This window comes from Pogona vitticeps, chromosome 1, assembly GCF_051106095.1.
Source record: "Pogona vitticeps strain Pit_001003342236 chromosome 1, PviZW2.1, whole genome shotgun sequence".
Taxonomy (NCBI): domain Eukaryota; kingdom Metazoa; phylum Chordata; class Lepidosauria; order Squamata; family Agamidae; genus Pogona; species Pogona vitticeps.
Genome location: NC_135783.1, coordinates 353,881,497 through 353,895,485, shown reverse-complemented (window position 1 = coordinate 353,895,485; position 13,989 = coordinate 353,881,497). Strand labels below are relative to the sequence as shown.

At 45.1% G+C, this 13,989-nt stretch overlaps 1 protein-coding gene across 2 annotated transcripts in view; it reads right to left on the bottom strand.

The window, feature by feature from the left end:
- Positions 1 to 708: 708 nt before the first annotated feature.
- Positions 709 to 13,989, bottom strand: part of SOS2 (SOS Ras/Rho guanine nucleotide exchange factor 2) — a 51,554-nt gene continuing 38,273 nt past the window's right edge. For both annotated transcript variants that reach the window (XM_072986924.2, XM_072986925.2), the window contains 7 exons: positions 13,416 to 13,533; positions 11,913 to 12,085; positions 8,856 to 8,972; positions 4,831 to 5,092; positions 2,708 to 2,752; positions 2,396 to 2,505; positions 709 to 1,918 (listed from right to left, as the gene is read on the bottom strand). In XM_072986924.2, coding sequence (XP_072843025.2) covers positions 1,415 to 1,918; positions 2,396 to 2,505; positions 2,708 to 2,752; positions 4,831 to 5,092; positions 8,856 to 8,972; positions 11,913 to 12,085; positions 13,416 to 13,533 — 1,329 coding nt within the window. In that variant the 3' untranslated portion in view covers positions 709 to 1,414. The remainder of the gene's footprint in view (positions 1,919 to 2,395; positions 2,506 to 2,707; positions 2,753 to 4,830; positions 5,093 to 8,855; positions 8,973 to 11,912; positions 12,086 to 13,415; positions 13,534 to 13,989) is intronic.

Below are 13,989 nucleotides of genomic sequence, written 5' to 3'. Positions count from 1 at the left end.
CCTCACGTTTAGCTTTTGTTCTGCTTTGTTATCGTTTTGGAGTCCGGGGTGTGTGTGAAACGTCCCTGCTATGCAGGAAAACGCCTACAATGATATAGAGTGAACAGGAATTAAGAAACTGCAGGACAGGCCTCGGGTCACAGAAATGTATACAGGTTATTACTCTGTAAATATACATTATAAACAACTGTACATAATATGGCATAATAGCTTGGTTTGTCGAAACAGCAGGCAACTTTTTTTTAGCTTAAGACGCCTCCACTTGCCCAAAACGGAAAAGAAGGCACAACCGTCTAAATACTCTGAATAACTGGGCAAGGCAGGGCTGTTTTCTGCTTCACTTTACAATAACCGCTTGCAGGGCATTCTGTTCTCTTTTTTTCTTCCTAGCTTTGTTCTTTTCTCTTCTCAGCAGCAAAATCAATGGAAATTAAGACATCGCATCGACTAATGTTTGACAACAGCAGAAACGGTCATTCACCAATTTCTTAGGGTTTTTTTTTCCTCCCCTTCGGAAAGGCAAGAAGCCAGAATGATTTATAAAAAAATCAGAAACATGATATACATCTTCCCCGCTTGGGTGGGAATTCCACCCATTGTGGGCACAATCTTAACGGAAATTTCCCCAGGCAAGTTGTACTGAAGGGGTCTCGATGGGGACAGCTTCCCAGCGGACGGTGCTCTCTTCGAGAAAGATCTATGTTTAAAAAAAAAAAAGGCCGCTTGTGTTCCAGTTTAGAAGTATTTTTGTTTTTAAACAGCAACCATTTTTTTTTTTGGCTCAGTGCAATGAACTGACGTCAGTTTAAAACTCATGTAGTGTTGTCATTGACAGTGCAAAAATCTAAATTCTTTGTACTGGCAGAACAGTCAGCACTGAGGAGGAGGAGGAGAAGGCAGTGCGACTGATCCCCTGAGGAGAAGGCTGTTCCAGTGAAGACAAGGGCAGTGGAGCCAGGGCGGTGAGTGGGGAACGGGTCTCGATGCTAAAATCCTTGAGAACTGAGTCTTGATCAGCAGCATCCTGGTTGCAACAGTTAACTTGCCAAGGTACTCAAATGCTTTGCCTTATTGGAATAAATTAGAAAAAAAAACAGGAACTTTACAGCTACTGGATGTTGTCAATTTTTCGGGCTCTTTGGCCATGCTCTGAAGGTTGTTCTTCCTGACATTTGGCCAGTCTCTGTGGCCGGCCTCTTCAGAGGACAGCACTTCAGAGCACCAGAGCATAGAGTGCTGTCCTCTGAAGAGGCCCATGGCCACAGAGACTGGTCAAACGTCAGGAAGAACAACCTTCAGAGCACGGCCAAAGAGCCCGAAAAAACCACAACAACCATTAGATCCCGGCCGTGAAAGCCTTCGCGAATACATTTTACAGCTACTCTTCCAGTGTCCGTGACTCGCGTGGGGAAGGTCATTGAGGTGTTTCCGCGTTCTCGAGTAAAGAGAGTCTGTGCAAAGGAGGGTGGGAGAGTTCCCTTTTGTAAGTCTTTGGTGGCAGCTTGGGCAGCTGAGGACTGGAGTTCTGTCGCGGCGGGACCGGGGGAGCTGCGAGGTGGTTGGGGTTTGGGCTCAGCCCACACCAGCGGCGCAGGACGCGAGGCGAAGGGGTGCTGGGAGGCGTCTTGGGTGAGCTTGGGCACGTGGAGGCTTCCCGGAGCCGGTCGGGATCTCTGTGAAAGCGTCCCGTGGGGGGTGGCTGGAGGTGAAAGGAACAATTCACAAAGTGCTCCGGGGGGCGAAGGGGGACGGGCGGAGGGGTGTCGGGAAGAGGGTCCCTCGGCGGCGGGGGAGGAGGGCTTTGCTGCGGCAGCGGGTCAAACGAACCACTGTAAGCAGGGACGCGGGGCTGTATCTTTGGAGGCGGCGGCTGCCGGGGGGGAATAGCAGGAGGGTCGTCGTCGGATTTGGAGCCGCTCTGAAATAAAGAGAAGAGAAATAAGCTAGATCGCCTCCCAAAGTAACATGAAAGAAAGGACATATTTAGAGCAACAAGCCAGCATCAAGTCCCTCAAACTGTCTCTCTCTCTCTCTTTGAAAATTTACAATTTACTTTTCCAAACACAAAAATGATATTCTTTCTCAGGGCAGTTCCTCACTTCTATCAATTCCGGACCTGAATGTGCATACCCATCGAATCTAATTTGGCGGGATTAAGGGGTTCCAGCAAAGTGGAAGGAAGACAGTCCCCGAGAGACACATCTTAAAATAAGCAACCTCATTAGCAAGTCCGCGTCCTGAGAAGACCGCTGCAGCACAGAAGAGACAAGTCCGTGGCCATTAAGGACTGGAAGAGACGAGATTTCACGTGGCCCCCCAGATCCTGGGCGCCTTGGTCGCCCTCACGTTCTTCTGTACAAGTTCCCAGAAAGATGCTCTCCGGCAGGCAGCCTACCTTTGAGTTAGAAGGATCCTGATCAACCTTCTTGCGAGGAGGCAGAGGAGGTGGGACCAGAGGGTCTTCACTTAATTTATGCAGACTCCCACATGAACTGAAGAAGGATTCTGAAGAAACAAAGAGAAGGGAGTGAGCAAAAAGTGGAAAACAATTTCTGCTCTTGGACCATCAGGGATTTAGGGTTTTTTTGAGTGCGTTTCTTTCCCCACATACAGGAACACAGTGGCATCCTAGTGCCTGTCTCTCCCCCCCCCCTTACTGTTATAAAAAGGCCTTATGGAATTCTGCAGGGGCAGCTCAGATACTCACTTGACTGGGGCAAAAGGACAGGTGCAAAGATGCTATTGCTGCTACCTGTGAAGGAAGGGCACAAGGTACGTCATTAGTATGGACCGCAGTGTATTGATCACGGCCAGAGTCACATTTAGCCTTGCAAACAGAGCTGAGAGGAAGACCCAGAATCATATACTCTCCATAAGAGAATGGCCAGTCTTTGCTGCCATCGATACTTCGGGCACTTGACAGGACGCTTGCTCCACCTTGGAAGTGCTTTCGAGATCCTTTCCAATGATTCTTGTAGGGTAAAAATGTATGTGTCCTTGCTCTGAAACCCATTCGTTCTTTAACTTGTGTTATTATCATGAAGCCTGAAGTTGTGGGTGTCTTGCATTGTACTCTAATTTTTCTTATCTGGTACAGAACTCAATTCTCAACAGACACGGGTCCCCTCGAACCCCTCTATGGACCTCCTGCTGTTGAAATACACTAAACAGCTGCAACACACAGGCCTCCTCATATCATCGATGAGTGGGTTGCAAAGGCTACTTTCCCTAGGCCATTTCAGGAAGAAAAACTGAATTTTGTGTCCTGCTGATGGAGCAGCACCGAAGTCCGTCATAAGACAACAATTCCTTCTCAGAGCAGGGGTGTGCCAAGGGCTGTTTCATGTCCCTGGGGTCAGTCGGGAAACTACCTTCCTCCACTTCCAGATTTGTTCAAAGTGGAATGAAAGGCTTCTTAAAAAGTCTTTAACCTTGCCCAGGACCCCCATTTCAGAAGTTAATAAGATTTAATCAAAGGCTTCCCAACTATGAACTTTTGATAGAGAAATAAACTCTGCACAGGAAGCACCGTAGCAGTAAGTTCCATCCCCACCCCCCCAACAAAGCCTGGTTTCGTAATATAAGACTACAGAAGAATACAAGGATTAAAACAAAATAAGAAAGCTGATTTGCTCTACTTCAGTCTTGTATTGTCTATTTAGTGGGGAAAATAACCCAAAGGAACTAAACCAGGTACTTTTGCCTCCATGTGAACAAGCCCTTGAAATGCCAAAGTACCAAAGTGATTCCCGTACAGACAACATGTGGCTCCCTCTGGAGTGAAACCGAGGCTGTCTGCCTTGTCCTGCCCTCCCCACTTCTCAGGGCTCAGCGTGATCTCAGTAAAAGCTGTACTGTTTTACCCGAAAACAAGACAGGGTCTTATATTAACTTTTCCTCCAAATAAAGCATTACAGCTTATCTTCAGGGGATGTTTTATTTTCTTCATGTATAACCATCTACGTTTATTTAAATACAGTCCTGTCATCTTCTCCTGGTTCCTGCACAATGGTAGAAGGCGGGGTGTCACTTCACTGGGGCTTATTTTGGGGGTAGGATGATGAGCATCCTACTAGGGCTTATTTTCAGGTTAGGTCTTATTTTCAGGGAAACAGTATAGCTTTTACTGAGATCATGCTGAGCCCTGAGAAGTGGGGAGGGCAGAACAAGGCAGACAGCCTCGATTTCACTCCAGGGAGAGTCACACGATGTCTGTACAGGAATCACAGTGGGAGGAAGCAGAGCCGACGCTCTCAGGAAAAACTCCTCTCCGTCGCATTCGGCTTCAGATTTAGAACTTTGGAGGTTAACACTGGGTGACCGTGAGTACGCACAGCAGTAGACGGGAATGTTAGAAGAACCAAGTTCGTATCTACACTTATCTCTAAAGGGAATTAATTGGCCTGATTTGGGCAAGACAATGCCCTCTCAAAGTTTACTGTTGTTTTGTTTATTACATTTACCGCATCTAAAGATACCGATCCTGCACGTCACAAAAAGGTCCAGACAACTCAGTTCTATATGTTCCCAAGACACAAAGAAAGAGGACAAAGTCTAGGTGGGGTCGGGTGGGAATGAAGAGGAAAATCTTTGCCAGGAGCATAAAGAGAAGGGCTTAGAGAGCAGTGGGACTGGAAGTAGGAAGAAAGAGAGAGAGGTCTCTCTCTCTCTCTCTCTTTCTGTTTGGTTTTTTAAAAAGAAGCTTAAGGAAAAGGCAGTGTTCAAAATACATTGAGCCACTCATCCAATTCCAGAGGGGAGTCTGCCCAAGCCGCACCCTCCCCACTGATCGGTGGAGCTAATCAACCGAAAGCTACTGAGAACACGCACCGTAAGAGCTATTGAGGTCTATGTCTAAGAACACGCTGAGTTCTGAAGACGCAGACACCGGTGGGGTGGACGGGATGTTTGGCGACGTTGGTGCTGACGCGGCAGACTCCTGCTCGGCCTCCGTGATCCTACTGAAGCTGATCTTATAGGGCTCCTTTTCAAGGGGCATGGGGTGACCCCGCAGCGTGCCTGACGTGGAACCATGCCTGCCTGTGTTTGGCCTTATTCCGGGAGATTTCAGAGAATACGTTGTTTTCCTGGGCTTGGGGGGGGGAGAGGGAAAAAGAGAAGGAGAGAGAAAAGAAAGAAAGAAAGAAAGAAAGAGAAACCATTTGACATATTCTTCTTGTCATATATAGGGTTACACTGTGTAGCGGGCACTGAAACAAATCAGTGCCGAAATGGCATAATCCTGTTAAACTGGTACGACATTTACGTTTCACGTTCAGGCAATATTTTATTTAAAAATGAAATGCTAATGTCTTCAAAATGCATTTTATTGCAGCAGTCAGACACATTCTTTAGCAAAGAAGCAGCAAGGAGGGCTATGTTTTGCTTCAAATAAATCAGAAAACCTTCTGAATATTAGTTTAATATTGGGTAGTGTACACAGAACACATTTTACACTCTTAAACAGATTTCTCCTCACTGGCACGTTTTGGAGCTTCTGAGGTGCCACTGCCCAGCCCCTGAAAGTGTAAAAACTCAGCACACCCAGATCATCAGGTCACACAAGCCATTTTAAGAAACTGATCAGCCTCCCAACCTCTTCTTCTCTTTCTGAGTTTTAAGAGAAAGAAGGGAACAAAAAGGGAAGATACCACAAATCCACAGCACATTTTCCAGCCTAGAAATGAAAGTAAGAGGAGGCAATGCTGTCTCTCAATTCAGCCAAACACCTAAAAGGCATCTTTCCTTAGAAGGAAACTCAACTTCTCCTCCCCAGCGAAAATCAAATACTTTGTGACGCACACACCCCAATTTCCAAGAGGGCGGACAGGGTTCCCCTCTTCTGTACTTCTATTCCACAGCCCTGAAATTAAAAGGCGCCTTCTTCTTGGGAGGAAAGCGATGACAAATCTGGACAGCATCTTGAAAAGCAGAGACATCACCTTGCCAACAAAAGTCCGAATAGTCAAAGCTATGGTTTTTCCTATAGTGATGTATGGAAGTGAGAGCTGGACCATAAAGAAAGCAGACCGCCGAAGAATTGATGCCTTTGAATTGTGGTGCTGGAGGAGGCTCTTGAGAATCCCCTGGACTGCAAGGAGAACAAACCTATCAGTTCTAAAGGAAATCAACCCTGAGTGCTCACTGGAAGGACAGATCCTGAAGCTGAGGCTCCAGTACTTTGGCCATCTAATGAGAAGAAAAGACTCCCTGGAAAAGACCCTGATGTTGGGAAAGTGTGACGGCAAGAGGAGAAGGGGACGACCGAGGATGAGATGGCTGGACAGTGTCTGCGAAGCAACCAACATGAACCTGACACAACTCCGGGAGGCAGTAGAAGACAGGAGAGCCTGGCGTGCTCTGGTCCATGGGGTCACGAAGAGTCGGACACGACTAAACGACTAAACACACACACAAACACATTCCACAGAAGGAGACGAAGCTCTACTCAAACAAACAGGATTTGTTGACTGAGACCACAACTCATCAAGAAGGATCGCTTTCATCAGTTCTAAACCAGTCTTCAATACTGCTCGGTGAACTTCCACACCCATTCCTGGATTCAAGACAAACACCCCTACGTCTTTAGAGCTAGCGACGAGGAGTCTGGCCCCTGACCGATCAGTTTTATATACGCTAGAGGCGAGGGCTGTTGCAAACAGGGCTGGCCTCTCTGACTACTATGGTAACAGGCCGGAGAATCTCCCCTTCTCTCTTTCCTCCGTTTGAGGTACTGGGGAGCCTGGCAGGGCACTCTCCTGATTCTTTGGCCGGGGTTAGGAAGAGGCGGGCACCCCTCTGAAGCTCATTCTTGGGCACAGCCGCCTCTTTCCTTTCTCCGCAAGCAGAGAACGGCTTTCCACATGGTTGAGGGCTCCCAGGATGCTCAGCCTCCTCTCTGGGTGCCCTCCAGGAAGCCATCTCCCCAGGCCCTGGGAGCTCCCTTTAAAATGTGTCCCCGCTCTCCCTAGGGTCCGTCCCCTATCCCCTCAGAAGACTCCACCTCTGCTAGGTAAGGCTCTTCGCTCCTGCAGTAACCCCCAACGCTCCTCCTCTTCTTCTGGTTCTTCTCCCTTTTCTTTTCTTTTTAATTAATAAAAGAAAAATTACAAAGAACAAAATAAAAACTCAAACACAAATCAGAAGTGACTACACACCATACACATGGATCTTTCCCCACCCATGCCACCTTCACCTGCGGGACTAGGTGATCAATAATATCAATTTTGTTAATACTTTTCACCCAGTACCTCTCTCAAAAAAATACATGGATTCTTTTGCTGGCCTATAGCCTTTCCCCTTCGAAAAGACATAGTATGGATTCCATACATCTTTGAAACCATTAGACTTTACCATTCCTCTTCTTATTTTCACTTCACATGTTAACTTATCTTTAATTGCTAAGCTCCACATATCTTCATACTAATCTTCAAGACAAACTGCTTTTCCAGTTCTTTGCAAATATTAATCTTGCTACTGCAAACTTTATAACAACCAACTCTGATCTTTTTTCAAATGATCATTCTTTATTATGTTCAGGAGGGCAATGATTAGCAATATCTAAATATTGCATCCAGCAAATTTTTCTAATTTCCTTAAAAACCACTGCCCATTCTTTCTTTCCTATTCCACACATCCACCACGGAGGCATATAGGTCCCGTTTTCTTTTTTGCATCCCCAGTATTGAGATGGCATGTTTTTATTTATTACATTCAGTCTTACTGGAGTTAAATAACATCTCCACGCTAACCTTACAGCCATTTTCTCTTATCCTTATAGGCATTCTTCATTATTCTTTGTGACCCTCTCTTGTTTCAATCCTCTCCTTTAGTCTCTTTCCCAAAGTCCTCCTACCACTTGTTTTTGATTGTTGCTTGTTCGAAGCTGGAAAGTACTAAAAATCTTATAAATTATGATAACCGTTCCTTTTCTTTTTCTTCCTCCTTCTTGATCTTGTCTTTGTTCAATAATCTCATCAAATTATGTCAATTTTCTAATCCCTCCTCCTCCTTTTCCTGTCCACTCTCTAGTCCATCTGCAGTATGTGCTCCCTTCTCTAAGGTCTCATTGACCTCTCCCTCCTTTCTTCCTGGACTATCTCTTCTATTTTCCCCCTTCGGTTACTCTCCCCGCCCCACTGCTTACAAACCCCTCTTTTTAAGTACTCATCTCTCAGGTTTCCTTTTTCCTTCTCCAGAGGCCGTTCCTCTTTTCCCGAGCTTTCAGCTTCCCCCCCGTTCATCATACCATTGCCATTCCCAGGTTGAGTGGAGAGCCAGATCCCAGGGAGAGGAGAGGCAAGACAGCCCACTGTCTCTGTCACTCTCCTCCGCCCCCCAAATATCAAACATGAAGGCACATGGACTCTCAAGATCAGTGGAACAGGACTGCAACCACTAGGTAATATTATTTTGACGTCAATCTTGACCCCCAACTTGCTTAAACCTAGTGAGTTTACTAAATTATCACCCCAATTTTCAGAGGGAGGATACTGGTTTTTCTGTGTCACCCCTCCTCCCTCGGCCAAGCAGAACGTTGTCTATTTTGAAGAAGGGCCAACTGGGAAGAGGGGTGCATGTGCACATGGGCTGTGCCTCTTTGTTCCAAGAACTGAGGTGTGGAACCCAATCCACAGCAGGAGCTGCCCCTTTAAACAACCTGACCGCTTCCTGCTTATATCTATGAAAGATGTACCTGGCGAAATCCATCTTGCCATCAACATTTGGGCTTTGCCTTGAAGAAGTGTGTACCCACAAAAAGTTGCATATTGTAAGTTGCATTCTAACAGTATCTTATGTACTCATTGATAGAGCCCTACGGCTTTAAAATAATTAAAAATACGTAAATAGCTTACAAATCTGGGTGGCTGTTTGCAATTCCGAGGCTCAATTTCTTGCGATTTGTTGAACAAATAGTCTGTGAACTCTTTTTCCTGGAAGCTTCCCATGGGATTCAAATTTTCAAAGAATCTCTGAAAAGACAAAAAATAATTTCATGGGTATCATTATTGTCTTACTACCTTTTTGCCAAACTGAATGTACAAAATTTATTTATTTTATTTTGATTTGATTTGATTTCTACCCCACCCATCTAGACCAAAGGTCTACTCTGGGCGGTAAAACATTCAGACACACCTGACAAGACAGAGTTTACTCACAATAATGTATGCATGAATTACGTTAGGGCAGGGGTAAGAAAATGTGTGAGAGGCTTCCAATTTATGGTGACCCAGTTTGGAAAAGACCCTGATGTTGGGAAAGTGTGAAGGCAGGAGCAGAAGGGGACGACAGAGGATGAGATGGATGGACAGGGTCACTGAAGCGACCAACATGAAATTGACCCAACTCCGGGAGGCAGTGGAAGACAGGAGGGCCTCGCGTGCTCTGGTCCATGGGGTCACAAAGAGTAGGACACAATCTTAATGACTAAACAAGTTTGAACTTTTGAAGTTTGTGAGATATTCAAGAGTAGTTAACACTGCCACTCTCTGCCCCCAAGCCCCCGTGAATTTCCACTTAACCCAGGTCCCCTTAAATCGTCAAACGCAATCTGCTACAATACACCAGCTCTCTGGAAGAGAAGACATACAGGTAATTCTCTGCTTCTGACATTTCCTGACTGTACTCTGCATCAGTGGTTCCCAACCTTGGGTCTCCAGGAATTCTTGGGCTAAAACTCCCAGAAGCCTTCAATCCCTACCCCAGCTGTACTGGCCAGGATTTCGGGGAGCTGTAGTCCAAGAACATCTGGGGAATACAAGCTTGGGAACTATTTTGTACATGAACTCAAGAAAACCGTATCACATGTTTTTTTCCTCTCTACCTTAAAGAGCTTTCAAAATAACAGCCACCTAAACTCATGGACATTCTTTTTCAGAGCTTGCCATATGACCTTGGGCTACGCTACCATGCATGATGAGCCCACAGTAAGCCCTCTATCCCTTTTCACCGCTGGAGAACTGAAAGAGCAAGACAGAAAACACTCTAGCAAAAAAAAAACAAAAAAAAAAAACAAAAAAACAAAACAAAAAAAAACCACTAAGTTCTGTATAAAGAAAAAAATTCTGCCACTGCCATAAATTCTGGAGCTCTGACAATGCTTGGGATGAAGCAAATCTAGAAGCAGCAGGAGAACAGGGGAGAGAGGAGGAAGACCAAAGACAAAGGGACACACTTAACAAGAACTGACAACTAGTGACATCACAGAAATATAGGAAACCATCTTATAGTGAGTCAGACTGTCAAGCCGAGCATGTTCAACCCTGTCTGGTTATCAATGGCTTTTGCTCTACAGGAAGAATTCTGACATTCCCACCCGTGTCCTAACCAGGCCTGATCCTTCTCAATTTCCAAAACCAGGTAAGTTCAGAGCGAGATGGCATCATGACACTTGCTCAAAGTGTATTTGACGTGTTCTTAGTGAACAACAAAGGTCTTGAGACAGCCACAGCATCATTGTGACACAGCCAGAAGGTGCATTATCAGTACTGAGAAATACAGGAGAAGGGACTCAAGAGGCACTGGGGTGGTAGTTCAGGAGGTCAGAGCATCCGGTACCCTATGATGAATTTACAAAGTTAAGTCAAAAGAAATAGGTCTAGAAAATTCTGCTTCCTGCTTCTTTCCCAATCCCTTCCACGAATATTTCAAGACAAAGCTCAAAGAGGAATGCCCAAAGCACAGCAGTTGCAAGTCGAAAGTCTTATCACCTGCCCTGGCTCTTGCTTTGATTCTTTTTGTTTTCTGGACTACGGAGCTGCCCAGATAGCTCAGTGGTTTAGGTATGCGGAGCCAGAGGGTGGGAGTTAGGTTTCCCATGCTGCCACCTGGGAAAAGAATCCGCCTGTGTGGCTAAGTCCCAAGGTGCCTTCAGAAGAAAGGAACTTAGCATACCCTGGAAAGGGTTGCTGTTAAGTCGGAATCAGCTTGATGGCACACAATTATTATTATGGAGGAATACCTAGAATAGCCACCCAGAGCACCATTGACAAGACTACATGGACGCATAACATCAGCAAAGCAGGACTGCAAACTGAAGCAAGCATCTGCTTCCAACCACTAGGCAATATGGTTGATTTGGCTTCAATTGGCTCTACCTAGTGAGGGGTAGACTAAATTTTTATCCCCAGTTCTCTGATGGGGGTTTGCCGCATTGCTCCGTAACTTCCATCCCTTTGCAAAATAGGAACCCAGAGTTTCAAAAGGCGGCGATGACGGAGGGGGAAAGCCTTTGGTTTGGAGAGCTGGGAGGGGGGATCCAACCAGCGGCCCCCCAGGAGAGGAAGGAGAATCCGAGACTCCCGACAGGTGTTTGCATTATCGGAGCTCACCTTTAAGGAACAGACAAGAACATGGCAAGGACATCGGCCGCAACTTCTGGGACTTTTGTATGGGTCCCCCCCCCGCCCAGCACCATCCACAATAGATTGGGGAATTGCCTGAGGAAGACTAGCATTGGTCGAAAGCTAGCATTTTTTAAAAAAAAATAATTTTGGGTGGTCTAGTATAGGTATCCCATCGCTTGTCCCAGCTCCTGCCAACCTAGCAGTTTGAAAGCACGTAAAAAATGCGACTAGATAAATAGGTACCACCTTGGTGGGAAGGTAACACCATTCCGTGTCTAGTCGCGCTGGCCACGTGACCACTGAAATGGTCTACAGACAAAACGCTGCCTTTAAGGCTTGGAGACAGGGATGAGCACCGCCCCCTAGAGTCGGACACGACTGGACTCAATGTCAAGGGGGGAACCGTTACCTTTACCTATAGGTATCACTTGTCCTTGCTTGTGTACCTCAAGTTTCAGTAAATGACACAGTGTTAAATCTCAGCTTCAGGCTGGCTTACAGCTGTAAAAGTCTCAGCATAACATCAACACATTCTTTCAGCAAAGAACGCCGAGGCTCTCCAATTACCCGTATGTCTGGTTCGACCCGTAAACAGTAAGGCTGGTTTTGATACTGCTGGATTTCTCCTGTGATTTCCGCCACTTTCCTCCTCTTACTGAAGTTGATTAACCCTTTCCCCTGTCTTTTAAGGAAGTCAGGGTTTCCTTCTTCTGTTTTTAGAATATTTGTCAGGTATATTCCTAAATGGAGAGAGGGAAAGGGATTTGAGACGGCCCGCACTCATCAGCTTTTTTAATGGCTAGAACCCACAAGGACAGAAAAGCAAATTGTTCAGGGCATATCACACAGTACTCTTGTGCACCAGAAGGGGTTAAAGAGACCCTGCTTTGATTTTCAGCTCTCCCTTCTGCATGATAGGGTTAGGAAAGTAATTCTTTGTCAGACCCCCACTTCTCCAGTTATCCTTGGTAAGGCTCTCTTTAATACTTTAACAAAAGAATAGGTCATAAATGCTTATCCTTATCATCATCGTCAGCTGTAGCAGCAAGTAGATTATATGAAAATAACAAGGTTTCTCTGAAGTTGCACACAGGCTAACAAGTAAAAACCCAAAATAACGTATAATGTCAAAAGATGGAAATTTAGGCAGTCATTTATATAGGAATTGGTATATGCTTTTAAGAAAGATTACAGTGTGACCCTAGAACAATCATGTTTTTTAAAAGTAAGACAAAAAGAGTCATATCCAGGAGGGACCCTCTGGAGCAGGTCAGGCAGACACAGCACTGTGGAGGAAAGGGGGGGGGGGAACGGCACAGAAGCCTGATTAAAGGACAATGGCCAGAATCCCAAATTAACAGAAAAACTCTTTTTTTGTGCCAGCAACTTCATTTTCCTGACAAAGAATTCAGTGAGAGCAGAAATCTGCACATCCTTAACAATCCATGGACCAACGCAAGACTCTGCTACCGTTCCTTTCCTCTCTCAAATCAGGTCAAGCTCTCTCTCTCTCTGAGCCTCTCTCATGCATTTTCAGAGTAAGGGACAAAACTATTACTGGGCCTGGGGGGGGAATAAAATGAATTTAAAGGAGATAAAACCAGCAAGGTAATACCATTTACTTGATATTATCATTTCTTTGATAAGAGAGTTTTATAGATAAAACAGCAAGATAATATTCCGAGGAGCCGAAACAGCCATCGGAGGCTTGTGATATGTTTGGTTTTAAACTTTTTTTTGAAATAAGAACATAATGTAAGTATGTAAAAAGAAGAGTCCTGTGCTGGATCAGGCCAAGGGCCCCCCTCTAGTCCCGCTCCCTGTATCTCAAAGTGGCCCCAGCCGGATACTTCCCATATATTAATATTAATTTTAAAAGGAAGAGCACTGAGTATTCAGCACAAAAATTCTGTCTTAAATTTATTTATTAAATTTATTTATTTGATTTATATCCCGCCCATCTGGTCTACATGACCATTCTAAATGGCCATAGCCTTATCCACCAACTACAGCGCGTAAGAAGAGATTGAGCAAAAAGTCATTTACTGCTAAATTTGCAGTGTAACTTACCAAAGAAAGGCACACAGGGTGGGTTGATGGACTTGAGCTTAGCCAGGTATTTTTTAAAGTGATCTTGACTTAACTCTACTGCTTCATCCAAAATCTTCTTTTTTCTTTCCTGCAATGCCTGATTTAATGAAAAGTGGGGAGGGGGGGGGAGAGACACATAAAAACCATACATTACTAGATTTTGTTGAATTTTTGGCTACGAAGTCTTCAAAACAAATATTTGTTGCTGTTATTAAACACTACCAAGGTATATCTGGCTTCTGGTGACCCAAATAGGGTTTTCCCATAGTATATGAATTTTTTAAGGAGGTTTTTTTTACCAGTTCCTGCACAACAGGTGTACCTTCCATGGCTGAGCAGAATTTGAACCAAGATACAGTGGTGCCTCGCAAGACGATTGCTTCGTATGACGACGAATTCGCTTTACGATGAGGTTTCCGGAGTGATCTTGCGCTTTGTTTAATGATATTTCCTATGGCCAATTTTCGCTTTACGATGTTAGGGACCTTGCCTCGCAAGACAGTTAAATTTTAGGTCCCTGTTTTTTGCTTTACAATGTTTTTGACAGCTTGGT